The sequence below is a fragment of the Chiloscyllium plagiosum genome, unplaced genomic scaffold, assembly GCF_037043375.1.
Source record: "Chiloscyllium plagiosum isolate Xiang-an unplaced genomic scaffold, Cpla_swu_hap1 HiC_scaffold_35, whole genome shotgun sequence".
Classification (NCBI taxonomy): domain Eukaryota; kingdom Metazoa; phylum Chordata; class Chondrichthyes; order Orectolobiformes; family Hemiscylliidae; genus Chiloscyllium; species Chiloscyllium plagiosum.
Window position 1 is genome coordinate 53197229 of NW_028270173.1, and position 18879 is coordinate 53216107.

Genomic DNA, 18879 nt, shown 5'->3' on the forward strand with positions numbered 1-18879 from the left:
GTACCTCACTCTACTGCAAACGTGCAGATAACCTCACAATGTTACACTTCCCTAGCTTCCACCCTAAACAAATTAAAATAGTCATCCTCTATGAACAAGCCCTGCACATACACTGAATCTGCTCAGATGAGGAGGAACTCATCTGAAGAGACACTTGAAGGACATCCTCATAAGCACAGGATACGATGCTCAACTCATCGATTGCCAGTTCCAATGTGCCACACCGAGAAACTGAACTGACCTCCTCAGGAGACAGACACGGGATGTGACTGACATGGGTACCCTTTGTTGTCGAGTACTTCACGGGAGCAGGGAAACTACACCATGTCCTGAGGCTGATAGACAGGTTCAGTATCCGTGAAGACAGCCTCAACCGGGATCTTGGGTTCCTGGCACACTCCAGGTGACCCCACTACACTATATACTCTCACACACACAGGTACACATACACACACACTCTTGGACACGATCGCACTCACACACACAGGTACACATACACACACACTCTTGGACACGATCACACTCACACACACAGGTACACATACACACACACTCTTGGACACGATCTCACTCACACACACACGTACACATACACATACACACACACTCTTGGACACGATCATACTCACACACACACGTACACATATACACACACTCTTGGACATGATCACACACACACACACACAGACCCTCATACACACGCACTCACAAGCTCACCCTCTCAAAGGTATATACTCTGTCATATTCGTGCACACACTATGAAACACGCACACACATTCACACACATAAACACATTCTCACATGCACGCACACGTACAATCTGTAGGCAGTCAGTCCATGTGACATTTTATAAATTCCTATTTGGAAATAGAACCAGTCTGACTCAAGGTTGGAATACACACAGACCTTACACCTTTAATGCATTGTCTGAGCTGAAATGTCACATTATTTGAGATAAAACCTTAAGTTATCTCGAGAATGCGACCTGAAAGAAGTTCTGGGATTTACATATTACTAAATCGAAACCTGAGTTATTAAAGATTTAACAGCAATCTCGGTTAGTTCATACACCGCATTAGTTGGATGACACTTTGAGCTTTTGCTCTGAATTGTATCCTATGATCCTGCCCCGTTAGTTATCCCGGTGAAGGAGCAGCGCTCCGAAACCTTGTATTTCCGGATAAACCCGTTTGACGAGAACGTGGTGTTGTGTGATTTTTAACTTCAATGTGTAAAAGATCAGGCTGGCTGTATAACAGGCGGCTGGTCAAACATCCCCCATTTCAAACTCTCCCCAAGAGACTCACATTCACCCCAGACACAGAGAGAGAGAGAGAGAGAGAATGGAAAGCTGAATTCTGTACTTACCGGGAGAGACCTGGGAAAAACACAGGGAGATGGAGAGAAGGATCAGCAACATTCTGGGAATCCACTCTCCCTATTCCCATCAGGGACTGGAATCTGAACACAGGTTTGAATTAAATCAAAATAATCCCCGTCGGTCGAGGCTCCCTTTTCAGTTTCACTTCAGACTTCAACCATCTCCGGGCTGCAGGGGGTGAATGATTGGTTAGTCTCAGTAAAACAGCCAATTAAAGGGCCAGGGAGGTCACTCTCACCAGTTCCCAGGAAGATCACACCCAGAAAGGTTCTGGGTCAGCCTGCGAAATAGGAACTAACCAATGACTCATTCCTCTCTCCAGAGAGGGTGACCAAAGGGGAATGTCATTGGAGAAATATTCCACACTTCCTGTGATTTCGGGACATATCCACAATTGATCTTCCCAAACGACCGGGAAATCACTGAAGGCCTTTAAAGTGCCATTGGCCCAATTAGCTCCTTCACGGCAGTGACAGGATGTTATGTTCATACTGGGAATCTGTAACTCTCATGCTGGACTAGTTATGTTCGCTTGTGGAAAGTAAGGACAAGCCGTTGGTCACCGAGGGAGGAGGAATTGAATTAACTTTTATTCCAACACCTGGTCCCCACAAAAGTACACTGCACTCAGAGCCACTCGTGTGTCTGGGCTCATGTTTAGTCATTTGTATTTTCTGTAGCATCCACCATCAGTATGGTTGGAATGTCTGAGTGTTACATGTCGATAAAAATTATTTTGTGTGATTTGAACTGACTCCAGATCAATCTGTAAATAAAATAATGGACTCCAACAGAAGAGAAACAATTTATAATTTAGAAATAGAACTCTGTTTAAATAAGGGATTTCCTCAAAATGAAACATTAAAAAGCCACACGTTCATCAGTGCCTGAGGGTCACTCTGACAGGGCAGGAGGGGGGAGGGCAGACAGACATCCCCCTGTCAGAGCTGCCACCCTCATGCCTCCTGTATCTCCCCCTGTGCCCGTATCCTGCCCCCCTCCTGTCCCAGAGACATGCCCAGCAGCTGAAAAGTCCTCCCTGGGGAGCTGCTGGCCAGAAGCTGCATCCATGAGAGCTCCAGCTGCTCTCCCTTGGGCCTGCCCTGTTTCTGTACTCGGAGCTGCCAGGAGGCCTTCTATTGGGCTGCTTTGTATTCCTGCCCGAGCAGCTGTCTCCAACTGCTGGGTTTGTATTGGCCTCTGGTTAGGGGGCCTTGCAGCATCCTCCATGTGACCAGAAGGATTGAGATGGGTCTGCTTTGGACCAGACAATGCATCAGGAATGCATTTTCTCCGAGGGCCCATCTGCTGAGAAGCCCTTGTCTGAACCTCCCCCATCTGCTGCTGATCAAGTGCAGAGAGTCAAGGTGCTTGTCATGTTGAGCCACCAGTCCATTGCTCAGGTCAGTGATGAACACCTCTTCCAGCAGAGTGCCAACATGGGCCTGATGTGGTCCCTGTGTCACTGAAGACCATGGAGAAAGTCCTTGAACTGTTGGAGGTCCCTCAGGCCCTGTCAGATCAGACCGGTTAATCACCCACCCTCCCACTAACCCCACCCCATCAGCTTCATGGCTGCCCTAATGCTTCCTTCAGACCAAGAGGGGCTCGGAGATGGAGAGCTGGGGATCGGATTGTCATCCCAGACTCGGGACACTCCCCACATTAACACTCGAAGGTGCAACATGGGGACAGGAGTGAGAGTGCCACTTCACCTGCCCTCCTACCCCAGGGTGCTCCCCCTCCTGTTCATCTGGATGTCACTCCCCTTCCCCCTCCAGCTCAGTTACTGTCTCACTTCCCTCTGCGCCCCAGGGCTCAGTGCCTTCTCCAGGTCCCCTTTCACCCCCCTCGGCTGCTGACACTGACTCCCCCCTCCTCTCCCTCCCCCTCCAGGCAGTGTGTCCAAAGGCAGCACCTGTCAGAAGGAAACATTGACAATGAAGGTTCCTCTCCATCTGTCCCAGCCCAGACGCTTGTGTGCTCAGCCCTGGGTGAAACATTCAGCTGGTGAGCCTGCACTTTCCTCACAATCAACACTAATAACTGTTTATTGATGACAAACCACAATTCTCAGCATCTGTAGCTAAACATTGATGAAAAATAGGCTCCAATTGCTGCCATTATAATACATTATGGTGATAAAATAAAATAACAGTGGTTACAGAAAGTGCGAAGTTGATCGTTCAGCTTAAATTAAGTTAGAATAAAAATAGAGCAGAAACAGATAAATAGAGATTTTTGTCAACATACACAGATATTTACAGAGGTGTTCAAATTTGGCTTTGTAATGTGCAAAAAAGTGAATCAGTTTCCCCCCAATAAACACTGTGCCCCTGAGTTCCCTCAGGATGTTGCCTTATTTCAGGTCAATCAGTGACCCACTGAAGACAGTGAAGATGAGAAAGTGTGAGGGAGGAACCATCTGTGAAGATCCCTCTGACGGTGACACTGCTCACATTTCTGAGACGGGATGGAAACACGACTTGAGAAGGTCTCACTTGCAGAATCAGGATCCAAACCTGGGGATCTGGGATCCACCGTTCAATCTGTGGAAAAATATTCCCAGGAAAACTCAATCTCAATCCTGAAAGAACTGGGTGTGAGCAATGAGCTGTAATTCTGTGTGTCTGCTGTGATATGGAAGGATGGACAATGATGTCCATGATCACACTGGAACAGGAGAATCCCATTATTCCACAACGAGGCTCCGGGAATATCCTGCAGTGAAGGTCAGGAAACCCACAAGGTCAGGAATGGACAGACACGAGGCAATCATTCAGGGTCAGGAGGGGAGGGGAATTAGTCTGACAGGGTTTAACAGTGACTGGGAGAGTGGGACAGGGTCAGGAGGGGAGGGGAATTAGTCTAACAGGGTTTAACAGTGACTGGGAGGGTGGAACAGGGTCAGGAGGGGAGGGGAATTAGTCTAACAGGGTTTAACAGTGACTGGGAGGGTGTGACAGGGTCAGGAGGGGAGGGGAATTAGTCTGACAGGGTTTAACAGTGACTGGGAGGGTGGGACAGGGTCAGGAGGGGAGGGGAATTAGTCTGACAGGGTTTACCAGTGTCTGGGAGGGTGGGACAGGGTCAGGAGGGGAGGGGAATTAGTCTGACAGGGTTTAACAGTGTCTGGGAGGGTGGGACAGGGTCAGGAGGGGAGGGGAATTAGTCTGACAGGGTTTAACAGTGTCTGGGAGGGTGGGACAGGGTCAGGAGGGGAGGGGAATTAGTCTGACAGGGTTTAACAGTGACTGGGAGGGTGGGACAGGGTCAGGAGGGGAGGGGAATTAGTCTGACAGGGTGTAACAGTGACTGGGAGGGTGGGACAGGGTCAGGAGGGGAGGGGAATTAGTCTGACAGGGTTTAACAGTGACTGGGAGGGTGGGACAGGGTCAGGAGGGGAGTGAAAATGTTATACATCACTGGAGCTTCATTAAAATGTCACTCACCAAATCATGAAGGAGCTGGAACAGAGATATCAGAAGCTGAGAAAATAAAAACAGACTGTGAGAAACGGAGCAAAATATAAACTTGACCATTTTGAGTTATTGTCGCTCAGTCACAGGACCCAGGATTCAATTCCCCTCAGCATTAACAAACCAGACTCAGAGAGCACAGCACAAAGGGAGTGGAGGAAGAGGGATTGAGAGAGAGAGTGGATGGTGGGGTTTAGGGAGTGCAGTGTGGGGGATGGGGAAGTGAAGGGTGAGGCAGTGGGACACTGGGGCCTGAGGGAACAGGAACTGAATGGTGACGGATGGGGATAAAGGATGAAAGAGGAAAGAATTGGATGGAGACGAATGGGGGGTGGGGAAGTGTGAAAATGAGGAAGAAGTGGGATAAGAGTCGAGAGTCTGAGGGTCTTCAGAGTGTGAAGGGTGGCATATGTGTCAGCCTGAGTAACACTCAGTGGAATGTAACTCTGTACTTGCAAATCCCTCTCCATCATTCCCAACACTCTGTCCCCTCAGTCACTTACTGGGAGCTGTTGTGTAGGTCTCACTTGGGGAATCTGCAGAAACAAAATAAATGTCCATTAGAATGGGGAATAATCCATTCTCAAAGGATGACATCACAGTGTGTGGGAATTGAGGTTCTGTAAGAAATCCTAGTTCCCACATTCCTTTCCATCCTCACCTTTTATGGAGATGCTGGCGATCTCTACCATTCCATTGATATTCAGTCAGTGAGGAGGTGAGAGTGTGTGAAGAGTTTAATGATCAATATTAGCCCTGGACTGGTCCGATCACCTGAAGGAAAGTCAGACAGGGGACAGGACGTGTGTATACGTGTGTATGTGTGTGCGGGGTTTTATTCAGTTCCATTCCCCACAGTGCCCTGTACTCCCAGTACTGGAGATTCCCCCACATTCACCCTGTCCCCTCAGTTCCACACTCCCCTCCCTCTGATTCTTACCTCTCCAGGGCTTTTTCCAGATGATCATTCCGAATATTGCAGCCATTGCAGCGACTAATCCAATCACAATTCCAAGATGAGCATATCCTGCACTGTTTTTCGGGACTTCTGAAATACATTTCAATAACATCAGGATTATCTCTGTTCCTGGATCCGTTCCCAATTCGTGTCGATTCGAGACAATTGAAAAGAACTTATCCGTTGGGACTTGATGGGGTTGGGTCAACATTGGCTTGACCGTCACCCAGTTTCACTCTCAAGTGAAGTCCCTAAAGATCTTATTGAAGGGGGTGCAAACACCGTGTTGTCCCAATCTAGGGGGATAATATCCATGTTTACAGAAGGTGCTAGATTGAGAGACGGACTGAAGGGACAGTAACAGAGTAAATGAGTGAATTCCATCTGCTTCAGTTTTATCCAATGTGGGGAAGTGTGCAATCATTCACTTTAGATCTGAGGAAGACAAATCTGAACCCTTTCCTGCTGTTGTGAGATTATAAGATGTTAAATATAGTGCATTTAGCAAGGCCACGTAGAAACATCATAAAAATCTCATGCATGTTTCATTAAAAAACACAGAAAGTTAATAGAGTGTTGGCCGTAACCTCAAGGGGGTAACAATACAAAGTGGCAAAGTGCACCTTCGGTCAGACTCTTTGCAGAGAATGACATTGTGTCCTGAACATCAAACCTCACATCAGACAGACTGTTCTTGGAGCGGGGTATAGTGCAGCACAGAGAGACACCCTTCAGCACATCATGTTAACAACAACTAACAAACTGTTCTAATCCCATTTTCAAGCACTTGGCCATAGCCTTGTTAGCCTTGGAATCACAAGGGCACATCTAAATACTTCTTAAATGCTAATGAGTGTTTCTGCCCCAACATCCGAACAGACAGTGAGTTCCAGATTTCCACTACCCACTTTTCCTCACATCTCCTCGGAACATTCTCAGTATTAATGTGGATGTTCTCAAGACTTATATAAAATCTATTCCCCCTATTCATTGATCTCTCCACCCCACAGGGGGAAATGTTTCTTCTGTCTGCCTTACCTGTGCTCCCCATGATTTTATACACCACAATCATGTCCCTTCCCACTTCGATCTCCTCTGCCGTATGTAAAACAATCCCAGTCTGTCTCATCTCTCTTCATAACGGAAACTCTCCAGACCAGGCATATCCTGGTAAATCTCCTCTGCACCCTCTCCATTCCTATCACGTGAATGAACGAATGATTTCATTGTTATGTGTATTTTACAGTGAGAAAACAGTAAAATACAGTGAGAAGATTTTTCACTGTCACCACAAACTGACACCATTTTGATTAGTTTTAAGAACAAGGGGACGGCACAGTGGCTCAGTGGTTAGCACTGCTGCCTCCCAGTGCCAGGCATCCAGGTTCGATTCCAGCCTCGGGCGACTGTCTGTGTGGAGTTTGCACATACTCCCCTTGTCTGCATGGGTTTCCTCCCCCAATTCAAAGATGTGCAGGTCAGGTAAAGTGGCCATGCTAAATTGCCTATTGCGTTCAGGAATGTGTAGGTTAGGTGCATTAGTCAGGGGTAAATGTAGAGTAATGGGGAATGGGTTCAGGTGGGATATTCCTCGGAGGATCGGTGTAAACTTGTTGGGCCATAGCACCTGTTTCGACACTGTTGGGATTCTATTTTTAAAAAACCAAAAAAATGAGAGTTAAAGCTTCAAGGGAGTCCATGAGTCCTGATCATCGATGATGCTGCACCACTATCCCTCTCCCACTGCCTCGCCCACTCTCTACACTGGACCCAAACAATGCTGAAACTGCCACTCTTCAGGCACCATCCAGTATATCTGGGCCAATTCTCCTCTGCCACCGCCTTGCTGCCACCTGCACCGGATCCACCAACATCAGAGTCGCATCTCTCACCATTTGGCAAACCTCATCAATGTCACTATGAGCCCTCCCACCACTGTATCTCCATCACTAGAGCTGGGTCCAACCAATGATGAAGTTACTGATACTCAGGTGCCACCTTTTGCTGCTGAGCCTACCCTACCAACATCGCCTCCGCTGGGTAGCAGCTGTCAATTCCGATGCCAGCTCCCCATGCTCGGTCCTGGTAAAGTAAGTAAGCAAGGCTCACTTACCACCATCACAAGGTCCACACTAGGCCCAGTCGAGTCCACACTGGGATACTTTGCTGCTGCTGATGGTGTCTAAGCTCAGGAAAAGACGTGAGTACAAACAGAAAGACCAAAAAAATGGAAAACCATTCAGAGGAGACATGGAGCTATACTCCACCGCCATCTTGATGACACATCGTGCCTGTAATTTCTTTTTGATTACATTAGATTCCCGATAGTGTGGAAACAGACCCTTCAGCCCAAGAGGTCCACACCGACCCTCCGAAGAGCATCCACCCAGACCCATTTTTTTGTCTTATTCTTCCTGTCCGGCAGCAGTGGGAGACAGAGTGGAGGTGATGTTGGAGACCAGGAGGTTGCCGGGAAAGTAAGAGAACAGTATAAATTCCTACCTGAGGCCTTTTTCCTGTCCGGGAGCAGCAGGAGACAGTGCAGAAGTAGTGGTGGAAACTAGGAGGTTGCCGGGAAGGTAAGGACTTAGTTTAAATTTGGGCAGTGGCTAAACCCGAGATACTACACGTGTAGTATCTCCCTCCCGCAATACCCCCCCCAACTCTAACCAGAAGAAAAGGACGCTGTAAGGTAAGGCTTTCTTTCACTTTCGTTTCTTTCATATATTTAAGTGCATTGTTTGGTTTTAGTTAGTTGATATAAAGCTAAGGCTTACAATGGCAGGGGACCTCAGACCCGTGGCATGTGCCTCTTGCTTGATGTAGGAGCTCAGAAATGTAGTTGACGTCCCTGACTCTTAGATTTGGAAGAAGTGTGTCCAGCTGCAGCTCTTGTTTGACCGTGTGATGGCTCTGGAGCTGCGGATGGACTCACTGTGGGGCTGAGGAGGTTGTGGACAGCACGTTTAGTGATATGGTCACACCGCAGGTTAGAACTGCTGAGGGAGACAGTGAATGGGTGACCAAAAGGCAGAAAAAGAACAGGAAGGCAGTGCAGGTGTCCCCTGCAGTCATCTCTCTCCAAAACAGGTATACCACTTTGGATACTGCTGGGGGAGATGGCTCACCAGGGGAGGGCAGCAGTTGCCAGGATCATGGCACTGCTGTTCAGAAGGGCGGGAAAAAGACTTGTAGGGCCATAGTCAGAGGGGATTCTATTGTAAGGGGAGTAGATAGGCCGTTCTGTGGCCGGAAACGAGACTCCTGGATTGTATTTTGCCTCCCAGGTGCTTGGGTCAGGGATGTCACCGCTCGGATGGAGAGCATTCTAAAAGGGGAGGTGAACAGTCAGTTCTCTTGGTGCATATAGGCACCAACGATATAAGTAAAAAAAATGAGATGAGGTCCTGAAAGCAGAATTCAGGGAGCTCGGAGAGAAGTTAAAGGGGAGGACCTCACAGGTAGTGATCTCGGGATTACTACCAGTGCCACATGTTAGCCAGGGTAGAAATGAAAGAATAGGCAGGATGAACATGTGGCTTGAGGGATGGGGTAGGAGGGAGGGGTTCAGATTTGTGGGACATTGGGACCGGTTCTGGGGAAGGTGGGACTATTACAAATTATCGGTCTACATCTGAACCAGACTGGAAGTAATGTCCTTGGGGGAGTTTTTGCTACTGCTGTTGGGGAGGGTTTAAACTAATGCGACAGGGGGCTGGGAACCAGAAGAGAAGACTAGTAGACAGCGAGGTGGACACTGGAGACTATAAGGATCATGAAGTTAGCATTACCAAGGGGAAGAGTAGGCAGACAGCAGATGAATGCAAAAGAACTGGGTGGCCTGAAGTGCATATACTTTAATGCATGAGGTATAGTGGGTAAGGCAGATGGACTTAGGGCTTGGATTGGTGCCTGGGAGTATGGCGTTATTGAGATCACAGAGACTTGGTTGAAGGACGGGCATGATTGGCAACTAAATGTTCCAGGATATAGATGCTTCAGACAGGACAGGGAGGGAAGTAAAAGCGGGGGAGGAGTTGCATTGCTGGTCAGGGATGATACCACGGCTGTGCTAAAGGAGGACACTACGGAGGGCTTGGGTAGTGAGGCATTATGGGTGGGGCGGAGAAATAAGAAGGGCTCAGTTACATTGTTGGGGCTGTATTACAGGCCTCCCTGCAGTGAGAGAGAAGTAGAAGAACAAATAGGTGAACAGATTATGGAAAGATGTAAAGGCAACAAGATGGTGATGATGGGAGATTTTAATTTTCCCAACATTGACTGGAATACACTTAGTGTCAGAGGTCTGGATGGGGCAGATTTTGTAAGGAGCATCCAGGAAAGTTTCCTGGAGCAGTATGTCAATAGTCCGACAAGGGAAGCGGCCATATTGGATCTGGTGTTGGGGAATGAACCAGGCCAGGTGGTAGAAGTTGCAGTGGAAGGTTTTCTTTGGGAATAGTGACCACAATTCTGTAAGTTTTAGAATATTCATGGACAAAGATGAGAGTGGTCCTAAGGGAAGAGTACTAAACTGAGCCAAGGCCAATTACATCAAAATTACGCAGGAGCTGGGAAATGTGGATTGGACACAGCTATTTGAAAGGAAGTCCACATTTGAGATGTGGGAGGCTTTCAAAGAAAGGTTAAAGATAGTGCAGGATAGGCATGTCCTATTGAAGGCAAGGGATAGGAAAGGCAAGATTCGTGATCCGTGGATGATCTGAGAAATCATGCAACTAGCCAAGAGGAAAAGGGAAGCATACATAAGGTCCAGGCAGCTTAGAACAGAACGGGTCTTGGAGGAATATCGGGAGTGTCAGACCAATCTTAAACGAGGAATCAAGCAGGCTAAAAGGGGTCCTGAAATAAGGAGAATCCCAAAGCCTTTTATTCATATATAAGAAGCAAGAGGGTAACGAGAGAAAGGGTTGGTCCACTGAAGGATAAGGAAGGAAGGTTGTGTGTCAAAGTGGGTGAGATTCTCAATGATTACTTTGCATCAGTGTTCACTGAGGAGAGGGACATGAGATTAGAGAGAGACGTTTGTTTACTCTGGATCACATTAACATAAAGAGGCAAGATGTGTTGGATAGGCTAAAGGATATTAAGGTGGACAAATCTCCAGGACTGGATGGGATCTAACCCAGGTTGCTGAGGGAGGTGAGAGAGGAAATAGCTGGGACCCTGATAGATATCTTTGTAGCGTCCTTAAACACAGGTGAGCTGCCAGAGGACTGGAGGGTTGCTCATGTTGTCCCCCTGTACAAGGAGGGTAGTAGAGATATTCCAGGTAACTACAGACCAGTGAGCCTGATGTCAGTGGTGGGAAACTTGCTGGAGAAGGTACTGAAGGATAAAATCTATTTATATTTAGTAAAGAATGGGCTTATCAGTGATAGGCCACATGGTTTTGTGTGGGGGAGATCGTGTCTTACCAACTTAATAGAGTTCTTTGAGGAAGTGACCAAGTTGATAGTTGAAGGAAGGGCTGTAGATGTCATATACATGAACTTTAGTAAGGCATTTGATAGGGTTCCCCGCAGTAAACTAATGGAGAAAGTGAAGTCACATGGTGTGCAGGGTGTTCTGGCTAGGTGGATAAAGAACTGGTTGAGCAACAGGAGACAGGGAGTAGTAGTTGAAGGGAGTTTCTCCAAATGGAGAAAGGTGACCAGTGATGTTCCACAGGGGTCAGTGTTGGGGTCACTGTTGTTTGTGATATACATAAATGATCTGGAAGAGGGCAGAGTTGGTCTGATCAGTAAGTTTGCAGAAGATACAAAGTTTGGTGAGGTAGCAGAAAGCAAAGGGACTGTCAAAGAATACAGGAGAATATGGATAGACTGGAGAGTTGGGCGGAGAATTGACAGAAGGTGTTCAATCCAGACAAATGTGAGGTGATGCATTTTGGGAAGTCTAATTCTAGAGCGAAATATACTGTAAACGGAAGAGTCTTGGGAAATGTTGATGGGCAGAGAGATGTGGGTGTGTAGGTCCATTGTACCCTGAAGGTGGCTACACAGGTGGATACAGTGGTCAAGAAGGCATATAGTATTCATCGGACGGAGTATTGAGTATAAGAGCTGGCAGGTCATGTTCAAATTGTACATGACATTGGTTCGGCTGCATTTAGAATACTGTGTACAGTTCTGGTCGCCACATTACCAAAAGGATGTGGACGCTTTGGAGAGGGTGAAAGTGAGGACTGCAGATGCTGGAGATCAGAGCTGAAAATGTGTTGCTGGAAAAGCGCTGCAGGTCAAGCAGCATCCAAGGAGCAGGAGAATCGATGTTTCGGGCATGAGCTTCCTGAATAAGGGCTCATGCCTGAAACGTTGATTCTCCTGCTCCTTGGATGCTGCCTGACCTGCTGCGCTTTTCCAGCAACACATTTTCAGCTTTGGAGAGGGTGCAGAGAAGGCTTACGAGGATGTTGCCTGGTAAGGAAGGTGCTAGCTATGAAGAGGGGCTGAGTAGTTTAGAATTGTTTTCATTAGAAAAAAGGAGATTGAGGGGGGACCTGATTGAGGTCTACAAAATCATGAAGGGTATACACAGGGTGGATAGGAATAAGCTTTTTCCCAGGGTGAAGGATTCAATAACGAGAGATCACACATTCAAGGTGAGAGGTGAAAAGTTTAAGGGGGATACATGTGGCAAATACTTCACACAGAGGGTGGTAGGGGCCTGGAACGCGTTGCCAGGAGAGGTGGTAGAGGCAGGCCAGATAGATTCATTTAAGGTGCGTCTGGACAGATGCATGAGTAGGTGGGGAGCAGAGGGATACAGATGCTTAAGAATTGAGCGACAGTTTTAGTCAGTGGATTTGTATTGGCTCAGGCTTGGGTGGCCGAAAGGCCTGTGCCTGTGTTGTAAATTTTCTTTGTTCTTTGTTCATTTCCCTCTGACTAATGCACCTAACACTATGGGCAATTTAGCATGGCCAATTCACCCTAACCTGCACATCTTTGGACTGTGGCAGGAAACTGGAGCACCCAGAGGAAACCCACACAGACACGGGGAGAATGTGTAAACTCCACACAGACAGTCCACCGAGTTGGGAATCGAACCTGAGTCCCTGACGCTGTGAGGCAGCAGTGCGAACCACTGAGCCACCGTGCCGTAATATGGATTCCAGATCCGTACACAATAATCTCGCTGTGATATAACCAAGTTTTGATACAGATTCAGTGTAACTTCCTTTATCTTCAAATCTATGACACAGCTAATAAAAGGCAAGTGTAACACAGGCCTTCTTAACCACTTTATCTACCTGACCAGTGACCAGGCACATCAAGGTCCCTCTGATTCTCGGTGCTTCCCAGGATCCATCATGTATTCCCTTGCCTTGGTTGTCCTGCCCCAGGGCATCACCTTCGCCTTATCCAGAGTGAATTCCATTTGGCACTGATCAGCCCACCTGACCAGAACATCTATATCTTCCTGTAATCGAAGGCTATCCTCCTCACTATGTCCCACCACACTCATTTCATATCATCTGAGAACTTACTGATCAACCCTCTAACATTCAACTTTACCTAATTTCTATAAATCAGAAACAGCAGTCTTACTGGCTGGTCTAGCATTTATAAATCAATCCTAATTGGTCAGAGGGCAGTTGAGAGTTACCCACACTGCTGTATGACTGGAGTCACATGGAGGTGAGAACGGCTGATTTCCACCCAAAAGGGAATTCATGAACCAAACAGGTTTACACAACAATGGTTTCATTGTCATTATTAGACTCTTAATTCCAGATTTTCATTCAAATCAACTTCCACCATCTAACAAATGGAATACAAACTCAGGTCACCAGGATGTTACTCAGGTCTCTGGATTAATAGTCTCGTGATAATACCACCACGTCATCACCTCCCCTCCTCACTAAAAGAGGGAATTCCACCCACCATCATTTTACCCAATCCGAGGAAGTGTGAGTCTAAGAAAATCTAAGGTCAATCTCAGAAAGAGCTATCAAAGGATTTTCATAAATTTTAAAAGTTTATGCATTGTAAAAAAAATTGCATGGATACACACAGACACACAGACTCCAGTTCCTTACCCCACTGATATGAGCTGGGCCTCTGCCAGGCTGCTGTGGTCAATGTGACAGGAGTATTGATCCTCATCCCCAGCATTGATCTCAATCTCTTTCTGGATCTGATGGGTCCCATCGTGGTTCGGTCGTACCCCCGAGGATTGGGTCTCAGACATGACCTCTCCATTCCTTTGCCAGGTCACCTCGATGTCTGCAGGATCAAACCCAGTGACCAGGCAGGAGAGAGGGAGCGGCTTGTCCTGACCATTGGGCTCCCTCCTGGAGATGAACACTTCAGGCTGAACTGTGATGGGAAAGGGTGAAAACACAAACAACAGACAGACACTGAATGGAATGGGAGAGCAATTTCATAGATCAGTGAGGTTAGATCAGAACATGGAACAAAACTGAAATACACACCTTTCCTTCCAAAATACTGCTTTCCAGCTTGGAAATATCTCTTTAAATCCCGAACAAACCCTTGCTCTAGATGTGTTTCCCAATATTTGTTCCAGAATTAATCAGAATCCCATTTCTCTTTAGTCTTCACTGCATTGTGATTGGTTGTGATCCATCTCATTCTATCTTGATCGAAGCTGAGGTAATCCTTTCCATAAAATCCAACTCGCATCGATCTCTTAATATCGCCATCATCAGTGATTTCAACAATTGTTATCCATTGAAACGTGTGAATTCCTATCGGTGATCAAACAGGAAATAGTATTAAAGTTTTTGCAAATAAATGACAACTTGCCTGATCTGAGGGGAGGGTAATCTAATATCAAATAGAATTGGAAATTATACTCCAGTAATGAATGGTATCAGGAGGTTAGTGCTGGAGTCGGACTGAGTGGGGTGATCCAGGGGTCAGCACTGGGAGACGGACTGAGCGGGGTGATCTAGGGGATAAACTGAGTGGAGTGACCCAGGGGTCAGTGCTGGCTGGTGGACTGGATGGGGTGATCCAGGGGTCAGTGCTGGGGTATGGATTTGATCATCTCCACTGCTTTATCTCTCAGATATTTCCTACAGAGCTTCTCACTGTCCTCTCACACTGCCTGTTGGATTCACATTGTCCATTCTGTAATATTGGGGAAGAGCAATGTCTCCCTCCCCCCAGCCTTATGTATGAACAGACATTGAGACCCAGTGAGATGACAGGAATTCTCTAACAAGCTGCCCATTCCTGGAGGATCACACCCATCTCACCAGATTCCCATTCACTCAATCGTAAACCAGCTCTTGATCTTCATCAGTATGACACATTTCATAAATGCATACCTCTGGCTCACACTGTGTCACATGTGGAATGTGGAAATGTTACAAGGAACAATATAACTCAGGCTCAGTACCTGCCTGTCACTCATTGGAAAGAACAAATAAAATTAAGTTTGTTTTTAAAAAGCAAGTTTCGTGATCTCTAGGAATGCTGAAGTGTGATGTAATTCATTACCTTTAGTAATTGTTTTAAAAGGAAGCAATGTGGGAGATAATTTGGACACAGGAAGGCTCCTACAAACTTGCAAATGATGAAAATTGAAGTTTGATACTGACCAGGGTGTTGGGGATAACTTCCCTGCTCTTCTTCAAAGGTTCATCAATATAAAGCCAACGGACACTCTGTTCAGCATCTCATCTGACAGACAGCAACTTCAACAGCACAGCATTCTGTACAGCCTGAACTGGCATGTTCAGTGTAACTGCTGTGTTTATGCCCCGGGGTGGGGGCTTTGTACCAAACAACCTTCTGATACAGAACCCAGAGGGACACCACCTACACCACAGTCAACATTACCACTCAGAAAGTCCCCATCACCGATCTTACCAGATGTCTGGTTTGTACTTTTCATCATTGTATTCAGATTCTCCTTTGCCATGTCTGATCGTGTATTCCCGAGACCTGTGAGATATTGCCAGTATTCTGCATCAAAATAGTCCACCATAAACTGCTGTCGAACATTAGTGTCATGACAATTGAGTTGAACTCCATTGACTATCGCAATCATAGTCACCTCCGGAAAATCCTTAATGCCAGAGACTGCCGTGTCGATCACAGTCAGTGAGTCGGTGTCTGCAAATATCAGCTAAAGAAGGGGTTAATAACCATCTACACAGTACTGAAGACTTATGCCCCAGAAAATTCCTACGCACCTAACCAAGATGTTCCAGTACAGCTCCAACACCATCCTCAATTTGACAATGTGGACAAATCCAACCCAGTGAATTAACCACCCATCAGCCTACTCTCGATCATCAGTAAACTGATAGAAAGTGTCATCAAACAGCAATAACCTGCTCAGTGACACCCAGTTTAATTTCTCCAGGGGCCATTGAGTTCCTGGCCTCATTATAGACTTGGTTCAAACATGCACAAAAAAGCTGAATTCCAGAGGGCAGGCAAGAGTGGTTGCCCTGGGTATCAAAGCCATGTTTGACCAAGTGTAGCATCAAGGAGTCCTGGCAAAGTGGGAATCAGGGGGAAAACTTTCTGCCGGTTGGAGTCATACCTGGCACAGGAGAAGATGTTGGAGGTCAGGCATCTCAGCTCCAGGACATCACTACAAGAGCTCCTCAGGGGCCTTCTCTCCAGTATAAAGTCAGAAATAGGGATGTTCACTGATGATTGCACAATGTTCAGCATTGTTTGTGATTCCTCAGGCACTGAAACCGTCCATTACCACATGCAGCAACACCTGGGCAATATTCAGGAAGAGCTTATGCTCGAAACGTTAACTCTTCCATCAGGACCGACCACCTGAAGGTGCTGGGTATTTGGTTCGGGGGGGCTGGTGCGTGTGCCAAGTCTTGGGAGGAGCGTATCAGCAAAGTGAGGCAGAAACTGGGCAGATGGAAGCTACGGTTGCTCTCCATCACGGGAAAAAGCCTGGTCATCAGGTGTGAGGCACTGTCATTGCTATTATATGTGGCACAGGTCTGGCCTATTCCCAGAACCTGTGCTGCTGCAGTCACCCTGGCCATCTTCCAGTTGATATGGAGGTCAAAGATGGACCGGGTCCGAAGGGACTCACTGTATAAAGATCTGGGCAACGGGGGAAAAAACACACCCAATGCCACCCTCACCCTGATGGCCACCTTTGTGTGTGGCTGCATCAAGCTGTGCATGGATCCCCGGTAAGCAAACACCAAGTGTCACTACGTACTGAGGTTCTACCTGTCCCCGGTGTTGCGAAGGATGGGCCTGGCCTCGCTGCCGCGGAACGCTCCGAGTAATTGGACTGTTCCGTATCACCTGTCCTTCGTGGAGAAATTTATGAAGAAAAACACCTTTGACCACAAGTCCATCAGGAAGTGGTCAGCACGTAGTGTCCTTGAGACCCTTCGGGAAAATGTTTACATATGTATGGCATTACCAATTGTACAGATTATCAAAATATTTTATGAATAAAGTATATTTTTGAAATAAGAAAATTTTAAAAAGGCCTAGAGTCAGAGAGAGTTGTAGAAACATACAGCATGGAAACAGACCCTTCAGCCCAACTCGTCCATGCCCACCACCAGGTTCCCTAAACTAGATTAATCCCATTTGTCTGTGTTTGTCCTGTATTCCCCTCGACCTTTCCTGTCCATGTACCTGTCCAAATGTCTTTTGAATATTGTAATTGTACTCACCTCTACCACATCCTCTGGCAGCTGGTTCCATATACCCTCCACCCCTTGTGTGAAAAACTGGCCCCTCAGGTCCCTTTAAATCTTTCCCCTCTTATACCTCTATCCTCTAGTTTTGGACTCCCCTCCTCTTGGGAAAGGCCACCTCTCATGTTTCTATGTTCCAATGAGTGCAGGCTACTCTACTCAAGCTCTCCCCGTCAGACTGAACCTCCATATCTGAGACCAGCTGAGTGAACCTTCTTCAGACTGTCCTCACTACCAGGATATCCTTCCTTAGATAAAGGGCCAAAACCTCTTCACCGTCTTCCCACTAGGTCTGACCAGTGCCATCTATAGTTTTTACAAAACCTCCTTACTTTTACACTCCATCGTTTTGAAATCAAGGCCAACATTCCATTTGCTTTCCGGCTGAACCTGAACACTAGCTTTTTGTGATTCTGGGGTGAAGACCCTGAAATCCCTCTTTCCTGTGGCTTTCTCCATTTGAATGATATTCAGTCCCTGAGTTTGTCCTGACAAAGTACAAAACCTACATTTTCCCACATTACGTTCCATTTGCCAAGTGTTGGCCCATTCAGTCAATCTCTTCATATCCCTCTGCAGACACTTCATGTCATCTTCATCACTTGCCATCCCACATCTTTTTGTATCATCCTCAAACCAGACTGCATTACATTCACTTTTCTCTTCCATGTCATTAATATCTTTTGTAAATAGTTATGGCCCCAACACTGATCCCTGTGGCAGTAGTTACAGGCTGCTATTGTGAAAACGCTGCCTTTATTGGAACTCTCTCTCTTTAATTCCTTTGCTAATCCTCAATCAATGCTAATATACTACCTCCACCATCATGGGCTCTTATCTTATTGAGTCGCCTCATGTGGGCCATTATCAAAAATTTCACCCACTGCTTCCGCTGTATCTATCTTGCTTGTTCCTTCCTCAAAGATTTCTATTTATTTTTCAGGCAGGATTTCCCCTTCACAATGCCATGCTGATTCTGCTTGGTCATGCTGTTTATTTCTAGATTCATTTTCCCAATAACAGGCATCAAACTGACCAGCCAAAAGATATCATTTTTGTTTCTTTTTTTTAAATAAAAGTGGCAGTTTTCTAATCTTCTGGGATTTTTCCAGAATCGAATAATTTCCAGAAGATTCAATGCATCAACTTTCTCTTTGGCTACTTCCTTGAATACGCTGGGATGCATCCCATCAGGTCCAGCTACAGCTACAAGCTGGACTACATTCTAGACCTCACTGGGGACAGAAACATCAGACATTTTGAAAGCCTTGAAGCTATTCTTTGAGCACTCCATGACTGATTATACAGAACGGAAATGTGCTGGACATCAGATCCCTGAAGGAGACAACGAATATGGATTAGTCCG

The 18879-nt window shown here is 46.6% G+C and overlaps 1 protein-coding gene and 1 pseudogene across 6 annotated transcripts in view; both read right to left on the bottom strand.

Moving 5' to 3' along the window:
• Nucleotides 1-18879, bottom strand: part of LOC148140900 (class I histocompatibility antigen, F10 alpha chain-like) — a 413938-nt gene that overhangs the window by 16484 nt on the left and 378575 nt on the right. For 3 of the 5 annotated variants that reach the window (XM_087979687.1, XM_087979686.1, XM_087979684.1), the window contains exon 1: nt 1369-1593. The exons of 1 other annotated variant lie outside the window; for it this stretch is intronic. In XM_087979687.1, coding sequence (XP_087835813.1) covers nt 1369-1420 — 52 coding nt within the window. In that variant the 5' untranslated portion in view covers nt 1421-1593. Of the gene's footprint in view, nt 1-1368; nt 1594-18879 lie in introns of those variants that run through there. One more of the 5 variants, XM_087979688.1, reaches the window with a different exon arrangement.
• Nucleotides 3337-18182, bottom strand: LOC148140901 (class I histocompatibility antigen, F10 alpha chain-like; annotated as a pseudogene). The gene is made up of 7 exons (XR_015753153.1): nt 17846-18182; nt 15685-15930; nt 14280-14555; nt 13884-14163; nt 5801-5908; nt 5364-5396; nt 3337-3930 (listed from the first exon to the last, which is right to left on the bottom strand). The product of XR_015753153.1 is annotated as a class I histocompatibility antigen, F10 alpha chain-like (transcript).